Source organism: Poecilia formosa, unplaced genomic scaffold, assembly GCF_000485575.1.
Source record: "Poecilia formosa unplaced genomic scaffold, Poecilia_formosa-5.1.2 Scaffold244, whole genome shotgun sequence".
NCBI classification, from domain to species: Eukaryota; Metazoa; Chordata; class Actinopteri; order Cyprinodontiformes; family Poeciliidae; genus Poecilia; species Poecilia formosa.
In genome coordinates, this window is record NW_006800183.1 from 719875 (window position 1) to 737417 (window position 17543).

At 37.4% G+C, this 17543-nt stretch overlaps 2 protein-coding genes across 4 annotated transcripts in view; both read right to left on the bottom strand.

Annotated features, from left to right (window-relative positions):
- ocrl (OCRL inositol polyphosphate-5-phosphatase) overlaps positions 1-10257 on the bottom strand; it is a 29031-nt gene extending 18774 nt beyond the window's left edge. For both annotated transcript variants that reach the window (XM_007569686.2, XM_007569684.2), the window contains exons 1-8: positions 9809-10257; positions 9323-9402; positions 4887-4978; positions 4428-4466; positions 4007-4132; positions 1280-1465; positions 658-883; positions 408-578 (exon numbers count right to left, since the gene is read on the bottom strand). In XM_007569686.2, coding sequence (XP_007569748.1) covers positions 408-578; positions 658-883; positions 1280-1465; positions 4007-4132; positions 4428-4466; positions 4887-4978; positions 9323-9402; positions 9809-9850 — 962 coding nt within the window. In that variant the 5' untranslated portion in view covers positions 9851-10257. The remainder of the gene's footprint in view (positions 1-407; positions 579-657; positions 884-1279; positions 1466-4006; positions 4133-4427; positions 4467-4886; positions 4979-9322; positions 9403-9808) is intronic.
- A 1004-nt stretch (positions 10258-11261) lies between these two features.
- Positions 11262-17543, bottom strand: part of LOC103150187 (protein eva-1 homolog C) — a 12194-nt gene continuing 5912 nt past the window's right edge. The window contains exons 2-8 of one of the 2 annotated variants that reach the window (XM_007569688.2): positions 16555-16763; positions 15751-15874; positions 14335-14487; positions 14104-14247; positions 13355-13426; positions 13187-13267; positions 11262-11674 (exon numbers count right to left, since the gene is read on the bottom strand). In XM_007569688.2, coding sequence (XP_007569750.1) covers positions 11289-11674; positions 13187-13267; positions 13355-13426; positions 14104-14247; positions 14335-14487; positions 15751-15874; positions 16555-16763 — 1169 coding nt within the window. In that variant the 3' untranslated portion in view covers positions 11262-11288. The remainder of the gene's footprint in view (positions 11675-13186; positions 13268-13354; positions 13427-14103; positions 14248-14334; positions 14488-15750; positions 15875-16554; positions 16764-17543) is intronic. The other variant, XM_007569691.2, reaches the window with a different exon arrangement.

Below are 17543 nucleotides of genomic sequence, written 5' to 3' on the forward strand. Positions count from 1 at the left end.
GTGATCGGTATCGGTGATCGGCCCTCATGGGTGATCGGAATCAGAATCGGCAGGAAAAAACCTGATCGGCACATCTCTAGTTACAACATGATTATATCTCAAAAAAGTTGGTTTTCCATAATACTACAACTTTAAAGCTGCAGTATGTAACTATCAGAAAATATGTTTTATGTATTTATTAAAATTGTCACCGTGTTGTGACAGTTTGCTATGAGTCAGATAATCTGTAAAAAGATCAATCAGAACAACATCATAACTTGATGTTATGATCAAGTTAAAACATCGTACACACAACCCGTATGAACGATGTTATTTTTCCAAACATACATTTTCATGAAGATTCGGCTGGGTGTGGACAAGGCCTCAGACTGAATCCGTTCCCGTTTGTGCGAGGGCGGCCTCCTCACCTGAAGGGCTGGATGTCCACATACTCCTTCTCCTTCTTGCCCAGACGGTGTTTAATGAGGTACTCCCTCTGCCCGGCCTCGCTGGACAGCATGGCCTGCCGCATGCTGTTGGTAGACGGACTGTCGCACCAGGACGTCGGCCGGTCCGTGTAGTCAGTCTGCCTGAAACTACTGGATTAAAAAACAAAAGAAATGGTTAACAGACAGAAGCATTTCAGATAAATCACACATCCTTTCCAGGCGGACTCACTCTGGTTTGGTGTTGGGTATGAGAGCGGTGCCTCGGCCCTGAAAGGCTGCAGCCGAGTCTTTTGGGATTGGAGGCGGAGGAAGAGGATTGGAGGGAGGGAAGGAGGCTTTTCGGGGAGGCAGAGTGGGAACAGGAGGCGGCTCTCTGGACGCGACGATCCGATTCTGCTGGTTCTTCTTCTCCTCCACTTTAACAGGGTTCTTTAAGCCCTCTCCAAATCCGTATTCTGACGCAATAAATGTTCAGGAAAGATCAAAAACAGGATTATGAAAAATTAAGATTAAATATTATTAAACTGTTAAATATTACAATATTATTTAATATATAATATGTTTTTGATGAGAGAATAACATTATAACATGATTTAAAGCTAAAAAAAAAAGTTAATTTTACATTTTAAACCATGAAAGTAAAAGTTTTACATAAAAACATTTAAAGCAACTTCAGTATAATAAATAAATATTACATAATATTAAATTTAATTCTAATATTAAATAATTTAATTATATTATTTTATATTATTTTTTAAACATTAAGGTTAAAACCAGACAAAAAAAATCCCTTGATTTAGTTTCAGACGTCAAACTTTAACATTTTAAACTGTAAACAAGCTGATTTTTACCGCAGGCGTTATGATTTCCTGCTGCATTGTTGAGGTTGGAGGCCGGCGCTGTGCAGGTTCTGGTCAGGTGGTCTCCACTGCTGTTGGCGGTCTTTGTGGCCCGTTGTGGTGGAACCGGAACCGGACCTCGATACGCCGCTGGAGTGAGCGGCTCCATCGCTTTGGGTTTACTTGGCTTGGATGCAACTGGACAGATTAACAGATCAGTCAGAGGAAAATTTAAAATAAGCAAATATTTACGTCTTAGAACATTCATTTGAGCATAAAGAACAGCTGATGTCCTCGAGAAACGCAAACACCAAAGTAACTTTCATCTGTTTCAGCAGACGTCTGCAAATGACAAACATTTAATGAAAAAAATAACAAATTGAAATTCAGAGATTTTTTCTCAAGGTCAAATAAACAAAAAAGAAACCCGAAAATGTAAGAAACTGTACAGCTTTAATAAGCCATTTCAGGCAGTTTACAGATACAATTTCTATTTGGAACATTTTAATTAAAATAAAGTGAGTTCAGTTTTTTGAGGTGTATTTTAGTTTAAAAGTCTTTCAAAATCAATTATTTTCATAGTATTTTTGTATTCCATTTTTGAGATTGAATATTTTAGTCCACAATGCAAAACTTTAAGACACCTCTGACCTAAATGAATGCATTAAGTAAACCACAATTTCTACAGCAGGTTTGACTAAAAAGAAAAATCATGAAGCTCAGCCCTCATCAGAAACCTTTTATTGTTTGTTTTATTCTTGTCATTTTCTCCTGAAATATGCAGCGTTCTCACATACGGCTTAAATGTTTTGGTGCAGCAATACAAAGTGCAAGTCACCATGTTTGGAGATTGAATTAGATTGTTTTTAAAAGAAAGCATGAAAAAAAATTAGGAAACAAGACAAGAAACGTTTAAAATGTATGCTGTTCTACCCAGTGTGATGTCATCAGAGGAATGACGTTAAATGAATAAAAACTAATAAAATTTGATCATGCAATGTTGTTCCAAACAGGACAAACGACACAAAAAGTGAGTTTTCTTTAACTTTAGAAGAGTCTGCATAGTGGCTTTCTTCAGAAAAGCAAACAGTGAATATAATAGTCAAACTGGATGAACAGGTTGAAGAAGGAAACTCAAAGTAAAACCCTCCTTTAAAATCTTTATCTCTCCAGGAAGTTGGTCACAGGCGGCAACCAGGACAGGAATTTAAAAATCTCACTGACGGAGAAGCCAGGAAGCAGCTAAGTCAGCATTTAGACAACCATACTGCTGGTAAAACGTGTTTTTTTCCTAACTTACACACAATACGTCTCCTATTACTGCAATCTGTCAGTGCATGACTGGAACACAAGAAGAACAAAGATTTTTTCACAATTCCCTGGTTATGATTTCTATCAGACGCTGCAGCCACAACCTAAATCACTCATTTTTACCCAATCATAAGCTATTTTCTTGTTCATGACCTCCAAAACTCATTTAAAAGCTGAGAACATTATTTTATTACTTCAGTAAACTCAAGGTAAGTGATGTTCACCCTCATTTAACCTCTTCTGCGAGTTATCGCCACATAACTTTTAATTCAGGGGAGAGTGCAGCTACTCACTTCCTGTTAAAGACAAGTTTTCCTCCCGACTGTCGCCACATGCATCCTCAGAATGAGGGAATTTTGCAAAGTCAAAGACTCAGTCCAATGGTAGTGCAGGATGAGTGAATGATGCATGTCTGAGTTTTTTAAATTTTATTGATAAACTGAACTGAACCGTCTTGTTTGATAATTAGGATCAATTTGGAACAAATTTAAATGAATTTGACTGGATAAACTGGACCGGTTTTTTAAAAGGTGCCTTGAGACATGCATAATTCTGAATTGGTGCAAAAAAGAAAAACTTAGTTAAAATGGAATTGATGGATTTACCAGCATAAATCAGGCAAAACTGAAAAAGTAATAAATATATCAATATCAATAGAAGATACATGCAAACATTTTCGTGGCTACAAAATCTGAAATAAAAATGAATCAGTTTAAATATTCACTCTGAAAAGTTAATGAAAATGTTCAACACCAGCATAAATTACACTTCATATAAGTGATTCCTCGCTAGATTTCCTGTTATTTTTTTATTTCTCATGAAAACAAACACAAAACTAGGACAGAATAATTCACCGTGTAGAGATAACTCTGTCCATTGGAGTTCATGTCACAATAACAAATATTGCCAAACGATAAATCATCCAAGTAATTATTGTAATAAATGATATTATTGTTGTTTTAAGACAATTTTCAAGTAATAATTAAAGTTCCCTCTTTCAAAGACCAATAAAGAGCATTTAACACTTAAACTGGAAGATATTTTAAATATCCACAATAAATAAACAAAAACAACAGAACTAATAAATAAAATTAATTATAAAGTATCTGTAAACAAAATTATCCTTCATTAACAGGATACAAAGCTCCAGACTGAAGATTTTTGTCAACCAGTTTTTGGTAGAAAAACAATAAATCATGCAAATGGAAACCATTGAGCTAGTATTTATTTTCCATGCCATTAACTGATTTACTGCGGCAGGACTGGTGTGTAGTTCTGGTTTGAGTGCAGCAGAAAGTCAGTTTTAAAAGTCGCAATCCAAGGTGTGTTTCCTGGTGTGCACAGGAGAGCAGAGATCAGAGCAGCGTGGCGAAATCCACCCTTGGTAAATAAATGTTAGATGAGTTACTCAATAATTAATCGCCTCACCTTGCTCTTGAGCGCTTTTCACCTGGGTTAAGAACGTCTGGGTCCGCTCATCGTCCTGCAGCTCCAGCATCAGCTCTAGCATCAGCTCTGGAGACTTTTCTCCTCTGATTCGTATTGTAACACTCGCTGAGGAAAAAGCACCTGCATGTCAGACACGTTTGGATTTTGCAAGCACATTAAAATACAAAGTGGCTGAGAAACAGAAGAAACGGGACACACCAGTGACCTAAATCAGCATTCCTTCAGCGAGCCTTGGCAACTTATGACCCAGCTCTGCTGCTAAATAAAGCAGCTTTGGGCTGCAGGCTTGCTCTAAAAATATAAGTCTGGAAAAGGGAGCTGAACTAAACTCTGCAAATATGAGTCTGAAACTTGTAACAAGCTGACTGGATGCATAAAGTTAAACTCAAGAAGAACTCACAATCGTCAGAAAAGTCAATCAGGAGAGCCTCTTCAGCTTCTGGAGGGAAACGAAACAGAAAGGAAAACGGTTAAGTTCAAAGGTCGGCGGTGGGAATGAACCTGCAGGTTTTTCAGAAGGAAACGATTTGAGTTTACTTTAAAATGTCTCCCTGAAGTGGAAATGAAATGAATGATTACAGAGATGTGACCCGGTCACATTACAACCAAAAGCTAAAGAGAAAAATGACACGTGGTTTTTATTTCATTCCCTCACATTAATACACACACTACTTTTCTACACATCAAATCCCAATAACAAAGGTTGCAGGTGAAAATGTTTAATACACTAAACATCACAAACACCATGTTCTACTGAATTCTTTACCCGTTTTAAAGTTACAGAATATTTAATAATAATTATCAGAATATGCAGAATAAAAGTGAATGTCTAACGCTGAGAGGAAAAAAAGATACATACCTCGTATAATTTCAAATTTCTGGTTCACAGGTATGGATAACTGGGCCACTGGTCGAGACACGACAGCATCAGGAGTGGCCAAAACGCCCAATCTAGATGAGAGCAGCACAGATTCTGACGTTCAAATTACTGAACCATTCAGTTTTATAGGTTAAAAAACAAAGCATATTCAGATCAGCTGCAGAAATATTTACTTTTTCAATCACAAAACCCTTTATGCAATTAAAACTCAATCATTCAGCACAAGTAAGACGCGTGTGCTGGGAAGATTTTAATCATTATTAATGGAACAAAATGCAAATTTAGTATTTAAAAAGAGAGCATGCATTCATGCAAATTCATCCACTAATCTGCAGTTAGGTGAAATCAGCTGAATAAGGGAACAACGGTGGAAAAACAACAAGCAGGCTGGCTCTGCTCTACATTCAAAGTTAATAAAGACAAGTCTGAGGGAAAAACTGAATAAGTTATGTTTTAAAACAAAAGGATTCAGACCTTTGATGCGTGTTAATGTGGGCGGGAAACACTAACTGATATCTGACTGGAACTGAATCAGCGCTCTACCCAGACTTCTCTTTCACTTCACAATAAGAATGACTCAGGCTTTCTAAATGCGTCGCAGGGAGTTCTCTGAATCAACTGGGATAACCTCAGACGTCACAAACTACAACCAAAAATCTACTGCAAAGGGGCTGAATCCAGTCATATCATAGCCCAGAGTAAAATACTACAACTTCACAATATATTCATCTGCTAGAGTACTCCCAATGTTGCTAAACAATTTAATTTTTTTGAGAAATTTGTTTCTTTTTTTATTTTTTTAGGACTTTCAGCCAAAGACTTAAGCTAACAGGATTTAGGTTTCAAGTTAACATGATTACTGAGCAGAATATCACCTCTCTGTCTGCTCTTTGAACAGCAACACTTGGAGAATAAAAATAATTAAGTTGGGCAACCTTTTATCGCAATTAATTAACCTGCTTTGCAGCTTGATAGCTCTGGTTTTAAAACCAGGTCATCTTAAAATAATCCTTCAGTTTATGGTGATTTTGCATTAAGGAATATTTCCAAAAATGACACGAAGAGAGAAAAGAGAAACCTATTTATGATATACCTTTGAACCTTTTGCTTATATACTAGCGGTAAGAATTTATCATATTGTTTATTTTTTTATCATGATACAATGCTTGTCATGATAAGAATTTTTATTTATCATTTTCACAGTAAATTCCCCATTAATGATGTTTAAAATCCACAGAAACTGTCTGTATTGTAGAGATTGTTGGTTTCACTATTTCCTCCACAGTTTGTTCAATAAGATTATCAACAAATATGAATAAATGTAAAAATATAAATGCAGCACTGTGTGCAGTTTAGTGAAACAAATCACACTTTTTAATGCAACTGGTGTCCTAAAGAAAAGGGTTATGGCAACAGATTCGACATCTGTGTTTATCTTGGAAAAGCATAATGAATTTAACTAAAAAAACAAAAATAAAATTAAAAAATGAAAATCCAAAAATAATGTATTTTAATGTCTTTTCTTTCTTTCCATCAAAGCACGACAAACATTGTCAAAAATATGGCTCAACAAGAAGTCTTTCAAAATAAAAACTGAATTTCAAAATAAAGCTAACCTAAATTAATATTAACTTTACCTACAGAGAATAAAAAAACAAAAATCTTTGTGTGAAATATATAACCTAGATATTCCTTATTTATGGTTCTATCAAAAAGTATTACAAATGGATGAGCTGCAGATAAAATCTGTTTTATTCAACAAATAAAACTACAGAGTTCAGCTCCATAATTATTAGTTTTTATAGGCCAGTAATTGTTCATGTTTACATTCAACCTTTTGTATGCTTGTAAAATTGAATCTGGATCGTGCTTATGGAGCGCTACTAGTGCAAAGAGTGGATCTTACAAAATTATGGATGTGAACAGTCAAAATGACTGGAAACAGATGTTTAAAAACAGTGACCAAGTTTCTGTTGCTAGGCAACGTTCAAGAGGGCAGGATTTAGTCTCCCTTTAGTCTGAGACGACTTGGGTCATTCATAGGCATGCTGCAATAAATCAATTAATCACATGATAAATTAAAACAAGCCCAATAATTTCCATTTGCATTATTTATTATTTTTCTCCTTTCTCTCTCGCTCTCTACCAAAAACTGGATAATGAAAGTCTTCAGTCTGTCTTTTGGTCTCAACAAGTCTTTTTATTTTGAAGGACAATTTTGTTTAGACTCGATTAATTTTATTTGTTGTTTTGTTTATTAACCAGTCAACATGTTTTGTTTCCCTCACTCTGATTTATAATTTTTATCTTCCCTATTTTGAGCAATTTAATTAAATTCCCTCAGATTGGTACAACGAAAATAAAAAGTATGCAGTCATTTCCAGTTTTCTACTATAAAACAGACAACTTTCATGGTGAATAAATCAATTATCATTACTTATTATATAGAGGTATGACAAAATATATATATTTTATTGGAGCCGTCATAGTTTAATTTGGCCCATCAGAACTGCTTCTTGGATGAGTTAATGTTGTTTGAACAGCCTAAGGCTTGGAGCCCATGTGACTCTCATTACAGCCCAAGACCAAGCGAAGGAATTCAGAGTAATCTGCGGTGAGGTGGATGATGGTGGAACTTACTGGGAGCTATACTGGTGGTTGGACACACAGCTCCCACTATCACTAAGCAAACGCTGCAGCTGCCAAACGGACACTAGCCATGATTACCGCATGACTTCCTGTTAAATTACAATCCAGTGGCAACAAAAAAGCTTCTCATTCAGCTAAAACTCCTGGAATCAAAAAGTTCTGATTCAACCTGGATCAGCTTTGCTTTCCAACAACACATCCTGTCCGTCAGTGTGACATTGTTCAGGTGACAACTTGTCAAAAGTGCTTTGATTATCTTGCATGTTTGCATGTTGAAAGCCATATTTGTTTATAAAGTAGGGCGCTGGATGTTAACTGATGAGACATTTCTTATATACACAACTCTGCATACATGACATACATTCAGGCTCCATGGCAGCCAATCCAAATAAGGCAGAACACCAAACACTGAAATCCTGCACTGAGAAATTATTTTGTGCCCCACAGATCCACACAATACACTGAACAACAACCATCGTCGCAAAAATCAATATGTACCAATGTAACAGGGTTTTATTTCAACAATAATGTAGATGCGGAGTTTGTCAAAATTGTTCATTTATTCCTCAAATTATTTTTTGTTTAGTCAAAAGTTGTGATGTGCTCCTGACATTTATTGCTACTTTGCTCTTGACCGTTGGTGGTTACCATAGCAACCGGTAACCGACAGCTCCTCCCCCTTTTTTCTGTGGCCTTCTGGGACTGTGGTATTTATTCAGATCAGCTCGTTTTCTTTATAGGCATTATATTTTGGCATATATTTAAGACAAATTTAATTATATAAACGGTTTCATATGCAACATTGTCCTGTTTTTTTAAACTATTATCATAATTAGCTGTATTTAATTTTACAACTGTAAACTGCTCATTGGGAGCCATTGCTCTGTCTTTTGTGTAGGTTTATTCATTGTATTTTATTTGATGTAAATGGACAGAAAACAACTTAATTTTCTCTCTTGTTAGAATAAATTCAATGAACATGAGTGCGTCTGTTGCGAAGTCAACCTACTGGACCTGAGACGAACAAAGAAGGGTTACACTAAGACAAGAAAGCTTAATTTTCAACAACACTCCTCAGTGTGAGCTTTTACTAAGTAACAAGTAATTAAAGTCAAGATGGCTGAAAAGAGTATAGGAATATTGGTTAACTTTATCCTTTTGAAATTTATCACATTTTTTAAAATGCCAGATTCTTTCATGAAACATTTTAATGGAAAACAAGTGGAAACTACTGTTTGGATAATCATTAAAATAGTCATAATCGCTCATTTATAAGAGTATGAATGAGTAACTTTTGAAAATAACTTTAAGCTGTTATTAAACATACTTGTTATTGATTAGCCCATATTTTTATACTTAAAATTGTTTTTAGTGATCTAGTGTTGCATTCTGATCTTAAATGTTTCTTTATTTCCATTAGCTATAAGCAGAAAATCAATAAGTTACATAATGTATTTAATTTTGTGAATTTAAAATGATTTATTTCTGACAATGTGGCAGGACACTTCCTTCACTCAACGAAAGATGCGTTGTTTAAAAATATTTTGAATGTTGTTTTTATGTTTTCTCATATTAGTTATTAAAGAGAAAACAGAATCAGTTAAAAAAATAAGCATCAGCAGGTTAAAGCTTTACAAAGCCAGAGCTCCGAAATTAGCTGAAAATTATGATCAGTGCACAGAAAAATGTCTCAACACAAACTCAATCTGTTATTGATTTACCAGCTGTCCAACACTAAAACCTGTTTTTATACATCTGATACTTACATAAACTCTCCATTGCGTTCAATTAGAGACAGCAGTCTGGGCTCCTTCTGGCCAGACCTCAGCTCTTGACCTTTCACAGTGTGAGCAGCTCAATCAAGGAATCAATGTGATGGAGGATGAGGGAGCAGTGCGGACATCACAACAAAGGGCCTGTTCAACTCAAACATTACCCCACTGCGCCGAATAATCGATTAGTTTCATTCTGGCAGCAGATAGATGTTAAAATGAAGCCATAGAAAGTGAAAACAGGAGTCAAAATAATCTGACGGAAAACAGGACAAGAGGGATGCAGTTTGGAAGCAAGAACATTACATTAAATAATGGCTGTTACTGAAATATAAATAGGTTTAGTCAATGTTAGTAGCATTATATGTTCATATGGTTAGCAGGGCATTAAAAGTCGGTTGTGTTCTTATCAGATACATAAAGCTAACGTTAGCCTAACCCTAACTAAAAAATAAAATGTAAACATCACTGAAAGGATATTGCCAAGCATTCCTCGTTGGATATCCCCAAAGTGGACTCCATTCTTACCCGGATCACATAAATACCCCTTCACGGTTGGCTTTGTGTGGGATCGGCAGGAATGTCGGGGCGAGGAAAGTTAAATCCCAACCCGGCGCCGCGGCGGCCTCCTTCCGGGCAGCTGTTTGTTTTCAGCGGCTAATGCTAGCAGCAGCTGGAGGGAGTCTCAAATGTTTCAACAAGTCGTAGAGCTCCACAAATCTCGATTAGCGTCCATAACTCTGTCACATACGCTTATGTTATCCCGCTTTCTTCACGTCCCGCTCGGTGTCAGGAGGCCAACCGGTGGGGCAACATAGCGTGAGCGGACAGTTAGGAGCAGAAACACCGCTGCTCCTCCAGTAAAGAGATCGCTATGTAGGCTCCCTCCTCCACCCACGTTCGTCAACACGGACGGACTTCATCTTCCAGACTTCAGCGGATCAGGACTAAATCCTATACTGCCTCCTACTGCCACGGTATGGAGTTAGATTTGTTTCATAATTACTCAATCAAAAAAAAAAATCATGTAAAACAAAAAAAAATAGTATTCAATCAAAAAAAAAATCATGTCAAACAAAAAAAATCTTAAAAACTTTTTAATTATAAAAATAATTATTTTCGAAACAATAAATTTTTTAAAGATTTTTGTTGTTTTTTTGTTTGACATTTTTTTTTTTTGATTGAATAATTGTGAAACAAATCTAACTCCATACCACGGAGTATGCAGTAACACTTTCTTTTATTCTAAAATCTTACAAAACTAAATTCAGCTAGATAACCACGGGTTAGCTCTAGTTAGCTAGGTGGCTAGATGGCTAGCCAGCGCCGAAGATGTTTTTGTAAAAGTTATTGACTATGTTTTTAGGTTTTGTACTAAACATCTGTTTATCACAAAAAATAAATAAAAATAAAAATAATTTCTTTAATTTTTTTTTTTTTGCCTGTGAGTATTTTTGGCTAATAATTTTGGCCCATGTATCTCATGATTTAATAACCATCAATATGGTGATTCTGTGCTCTACACCAGAATTAATTAACGTCTTAGATAGAGGAGATTGGAGTTGAACCAATTTGAAGGCTATTATATCAAAGCTTGTTTAAAATCTCTAGTAGTGCAGTTTGTTATTATTTATAAATACCTATCAGCAAGTAGGCTCCACTAGAATAAATAAATGCAGGCTGGGTGCATGGATGCAGAAATACATCACTGCATAGAGTACCAATCAATTTTTATTAGTTTTAATATTTTTACATTGTGTTAATTTCATATTTTTCATACATTAGACAAACCAGTTTAATAAAAACAGTTAAAGTGGTGGAAGATCTTCATATGAGGATATTATTAATTAAAAGAACATGTGGTCAGTTTTGATTTTAAACGCACCAATCCTACTAAACCTTTGCTACGTTAATGACGGCCAGCAAATGAAAGTTCCTTTTTGTTTCTGTCAGATCTTAATCAGTTGCTGTACGTTTTAATCTTGTGAATGGCGTAAGGACTAGAGTCCAGCTGTGGCCAGATGTCTCCTTTGGGATGAGCTCTGGTCTGCTGCACTTCTCGCTCAACCAGTTCCACTGACAAGGTGGACGGACTTAAAGTCTCCGTTGCGCGGTAGGACTGCGTGAGGTGGCGGAAGGACGAAGTGTCCGAGACGTCTTCGTCAAAGAGGTCGTCCATGAGCTCCTTGCGCTGCCTGCGAGAGGCTTTCAGCTGATAGTTCAGGTCAGAAACCAGATCTTTAACGTCTCTCACCAGTGTGGAGCGAAGCCCGAACAGACAGAGCAGGAACACCAGACCGGCACAAATACCAGAGACAAAGTACAGAGCCACTCTCTCTGGGAGACCTGCAGGAGAGGAGAGGGATCATTAATCACAAATCAAAGACACTCCATATTCATGTAGACCAGTGGTGCCCAAAGCTGGTCCTCGAGGGCCGGCATCCTGCATGCTTTAGTTCTCTCCCTGGTTTAACCCACCTGGATCAAATGATGGCTCATTAGAAAACCAAAGAAGAACATTGACATGCTGTAAAGGTTGTTACCACCACCAGGGAGAGAACTAAAACATGCAGGATGCCGGGCCTCGAGGGTCGACTTTGGGCACCCCCGATGTAGACCAAAGATGTAATTATATCAGCATGCAGCAGGAATAAATTCACCTCAAGTTCTAAAATGCAAAAATGTTCATACAGTTACTATCCAAGACTAAATAAGTGGCTTTAAAATAAAATTAATACAAAAGCAGAGAGAATCTGGTTGGTCGTTGAACATTTTTCCCCAGCAACAGATTTAAATTGACACCAACCATACCCCACCCACCATCAGCATTACTGCAGGAATCCTCAACATTGGCATGGTTAATTGTGTGCAGGCAGGTGTGTTTATTTTTGTTTATTGTGATACTTTACAGTTCTTAGCAAAATTCTTCATAGGCCTTAAGCTTTTTCACACTTTTACCATGGACCATGTTTTGTTCTTTTTCTGGGAAATATTTGTGTTTTTTGGTGTTGAATCCTCATACATGAGTGGTGCTGTTGTCAGTCAGTTGCTATGGCAACGTGTCTATGCGTAGTGTAGACCATATGGAGAAAAAAGAATAAGAGGCATTTTGAGTTGTTCTTCACAGTTTTTCTGGGTTGTTTTTTCCTTTGCTGCGGTGCTCCTCACTAAATTAATAACGCCTGCATCTCCAGGTTTCATTTTGCTGACTGGGTTGTTCTACTGCGGCATCGCAACTACAGATGACAAGTAATAGGATCGGCTTTTTGCCCTCAAACATTGTGCGCATGCGCAAAATTTCTGGGAAAACAACAGCATTCAACGTGTGTTGATAAGCAGCCATAAAGAATGGATGGATGGATGGAAAATCTGGCAATGTTCAAGGGTAATGAATCATTTAGAAAACTCATTACAGCTGCTTTTATTTGAACGAAGTCAGATTTGATATATGCCTCGATGGGTGAGCCTATCTTTCCACTTTTCACTCTTTCATAAGTGCACCGAAATTTGCACATTTTCTAAACAAGCAGATGCATTTATTCATCTGCTTGTTGATGAATAACAAGCAGATGTTGCTTGGGGGCGCCCACTCTCTATCATGTGGGGATGAACAGAAAGCAACAAAAAGAAACCCTTACACAAATGCCACAACTAATTATTTAGAATGCTGATGTCTCTGGCTTAACTTCTACCTAACTTGAGTTCTCTGTAAGTTAGTAAGAAACACATTTTCAAAAATAAATGTTATTTTTGAAAATAACATTTTCAAAAATGTCTGATATATTTGTGGGCAAATATATCAGAAGGGTCCATTAAAAAACTTGACCCTATGGTGTCTCAGGGTATCAGAGCACATACCCAATATTTTTTCAATGATCTCCAGACAGTTGGTAAAGAGCACATTTTGCGGCCTGTAGGTGGGGCCAGTGTACCATCCACCTGCAGGTGAGAGGGGTCTGGGCTCAGAGACCAGTCAGCCGGGCAGATCGTGCAACAAAACCTGAGAAAATCCGATTAGTGCCTCACCGTGTGTGAGGTCTGAGATCATGAAGGGGTCAGTCGACCCTCGACCCACATCTTCAAGAAGATATCTGGGCACTAAAAAGGAAATTATATGTTTACATGCTGCACTGCAACAATACAGACTTATCAAGTATTTTTGGTCTAGCTTCTAGTGGAAATATTTTATTACATTTGAAACAAGACAAAACTAACTTACAAATAACTTTCCAGCAAGATGTAGGAGTTTAATTTAAGTCAGTAATTCCTTAATATTCAATTCAATTCAGTTAAAATGAAAAAAATAATTCAGATTCTTGAAAAAGTAAATAGTGATGGTTATTGGCATCTACTCTTCTAGCGGTCTGTATTACAGAGAATCTGAAAAAGCCTCTGACTGAAGACACTATGTCTTCCCAAGATCTGATGAAGATAATGGTCAGGGTTGTCCATGATTTTCCTGATTTTATGAAGAATCCTTCTTTGCATCAAAATTATCACCATAACATTAATGAAAAAATCCTAGTTCAGTTATAACATGGGGAAAATGTCTTGTTATTAGTGAAGTAATCTGCCAGGGCAATAGTACTTTTGTCAATATTAATGAATTATTTACTAAAAATCTTACATCTTGCTGAAAATTTACTTGTAAGTTAGTTTTGTTTTATTTCAAGTATACTAAGATATTTGCACTAAAAACCAAGAATACCTAGTAAGATTTTGTGTTTTTGTGGTGTGCCTCAGCTGTGGATAACAAGATCCACCCTGTTACTTACCACAAGTGAAGGAGACTCGCAGGTGTTTCCTGGTGCCGGGGAAGCAAGGGTCCCCAAAGGTTTGAGTATCTGCAAAGATTGAACAGTTTTCTCTGCCGTGACACCTGCGGGAAACCTTCCTCAGAGCCACAGCTGACAAGCACTCTGAAACAGACAAAACAGACAAATATATATCACACCTCACAGATAAACAGTTTTTCCCCTGTTTATCACCAAATGTTTGCTTCAGACCCATGTTGGATTTTGATCCCGGCTCCTCAGGACAGTTGGGACTTCCATGAAGCAGGTGTCCAAATGTAGCAGAGTAGATGGCGAGGACGGACTCGTTTTTACACATCAGCCTCAGACGCTCGTTTTCACACACAAGTCTTGTGTGATGGTGTTCTGGGGGAAAAAAAAAATAAAAAATATGAAGCAAAACCAGATAAGCATCTGCAGACTGACATGTTTCACACTGTGAAATGATTGGTGTCCCACTGAGTGAGAGGAGCACAGTGGGTGTCCTGCAGCGTCTGGCTCCAGGAAGTTGGCAGCAGATCCTGAATGCTGGTGGGCGTGGGCCTCAGGCTGGCTGCACCACTTCCTGTGGATGCTCTTTTGGGATTAAAAGTTTTTTAGGGACAGGGCGTTCAGTGGTCTGATGCACTGATAAGGTGGGCGGTTCACACCGCAGTCAAAAGTGACCCAAATCCGATTTTCTTTTTTTTTTTTTTGCCTTAATGCGACCTGTATCTGATCTTTTCATGACAGTCTGAACAACACAGGTCGGATTTTTCTTCGAATATCCAAGCTAGTTTGGATATCCGATACGTATCCGATCTTTTCAAATGTGACTTGAGTCTGAACCGCCAGATCGCATTCGTCCGACCTAAACGTCACTGATACTCGACAAACGTCACTATTCTGCGCCTTGATACTCGCAAGCGGGAAGAAAAATAACAACCATGGCGGACTATAATGAGGATTAAGTTGTTAAAGTGCTGGCTGCGGTCGAATAACAACTTCAAAACCGTAAGCTATGCTCCACCGGTAGCATCCATGTTTACTTCAGCAAACACTCTCTATGTGTGACGTTATTGCGCCCTCTACTGCACATGCGGGACACGTTCAGGTCGTTTACAGTTCACACTGGAGAACACGTACAGATTGCATATATTTGCAAGTGTGAAAGACCACGGCAAAAACTGTCAAATTTGACAAAAAATCAGAATTGGCTCCATCCAGGCTGCAGGGGTAATGTAGCCTAAGAAGAGGTACACTAAAAGTTAGAATATATTGAAATAGTCAACCAAACTTTGAATTAAAACAACAAAAGTCAAATGTAAAGCTAATAGTTTATAGCTAAATGAAAATAATTGTGCTATTTATTGCAGAACTCGATGTGTAAAGAAGAAATTTCTTCCTTATTTTTAAAATATTTTCTTTTCATTTTTTTTTACATTTTAAAAAAAGTCTTCTATCCCTGGTAATATCCCCATATTTGTGTGATGTAAAAAAAAAAAAATTAGTCCAACATTCATTGCAGGGATCTTCATTAATGTGACATTTACCATATAGCATATTGAGCTGAAAAACAAACAAAATGTTTAGCTTAGTTAATTCAGTCTAAAACACAGTAGTTTGTTTTCAAAGTACTCATTGATGTACCTGGTTTGCACTTGTAAGACACCAAGAGGTACTTGGTAGTGAGTGGACAGGGATCCGGTCCAAACACAGGAGCGAGGACGGGAATGTGACATGACCGCTCGTCCTGACACTCCGACTGCACCTTCTGCAACAGCAGGAAAACATCTGGCATTCTACATGAATCAATGATGTAATAAATCTGCATTTTTCAAAGTGAGGACATCAGGAGGTTGGAGGGAAGATGTGAAAAAAATGGAAAACAAAAAAAAAATGTAATCCAATACATTTTTAAATCAAATTTTAAACTTTTGATAAATGTAAGTATTAGATATGGGTGAAAACCTATCACTGTTTAAGAGTTTCACATCATTCAATATCGATAAATATCAATATCAATAATTATTATTTTTTTATTTGTTTTAAATATGTGAAAAACTTTTATCCCACTTTTTACTCCTCATTATTGTTTATTTCTAAGCAGTTACAAGGCAGTGCTGAAACTTGAAACTGCAAGTTACTTAACAGGCTGTTGCTAGGTAACCACAGAGTGAATGAGTTGCTAGGTAACCAAAGAGTGATTAGTTAGTTGATTCCAGCAACCTTTTTTTTAGCTGGTTGTGAGAGGTTGAGTGACTTATGCTTCTCTGCTGCCTACATCTCCCAGAATGCTGTGTGGTTCTGAATCGGAGTTCGGTGTGTTTTCTGTGTATTGAATATTCTATCATATCTATTGATATTGACATCCCCGGTCAGAAGCTAACATTGTTTTAGTGGCAATGGCATGAAAAATTATGGGAAATATCTGTAATAAGCAGTCTCATCTACCTCTAAAGCGGTGGAGGAAGTACAATCTGTGTCCTCCTCCTCTGCTGTGATGTTTGCGTTTGGTGCAGGGCACAAGTGTTTATTAGGGACACGTCTTCCATAGAAGGCCGATAGGACGGCTACAGATGTCCTGGAGGGACACTTGATGACAAGCAGGTCTCCCTCACAAGCGTGAGCCGTGTGGTTCTTCAGAATACTGTGGAGATACACTGAAACACAAATATGAGATTATTCCACTTCCCCCCTCTTTCATATTTATTCATCAGGGATGTCTTGTTAACCAATTAGTGGTCTGTAAGACATAAATGTGGCTATTTACAGTCCATGTGACTCAGCCCGGCTTCATGTGGACAGGGTGGTGTCCCCAAGTCTTCGTCACTGGGTGTAGCTCTCCAAGACAATGTTTGGACTCTGACCACACAGACAATCATGTTTCGCAGAAACACAAAGACACCGAACTGAAGTCTCCCCTCCCATCTGTATTTCCTGTAGAGGCCCCCTGTCTCTTATGTGTGTTCAGTAGTTCCTCTGATGCTGTCATGTGGGATCCACCTCTGCTGGTGAGGCAAAACTCAGGGACTGTGGTTCATATTTAATGGAATAGTCACTGACTGAATGTAGTTTGACTATTTCTAGAGGACAACTTTCACATTTGTCAGTATAAACACAAACTAGGAAATCTAGAGAAGAGACTCTACTACACAAAATTCATATTTTTGTACTTCAGTTTGGGTTTCTACTGCTTCTAGACACAGCTAACACGCTTAAAAAACACCCTGAGGTTCATGTTAATATTTTTGGTGCAAAAACCTCCAGAATGTAACGTCACAATCAACTTGCACTGAGCTGTCACCTAGCAACCCCAGCAGAGTTTGCCCGTCACCTAGCAACCCAAGTTCCAGCTCATTTGGTTATCTGGTTTTAGAATAGAATAGAATAGAATAGAATAGAATAGAATAGAATAGAATAGAATAGAATAGAATAGACTT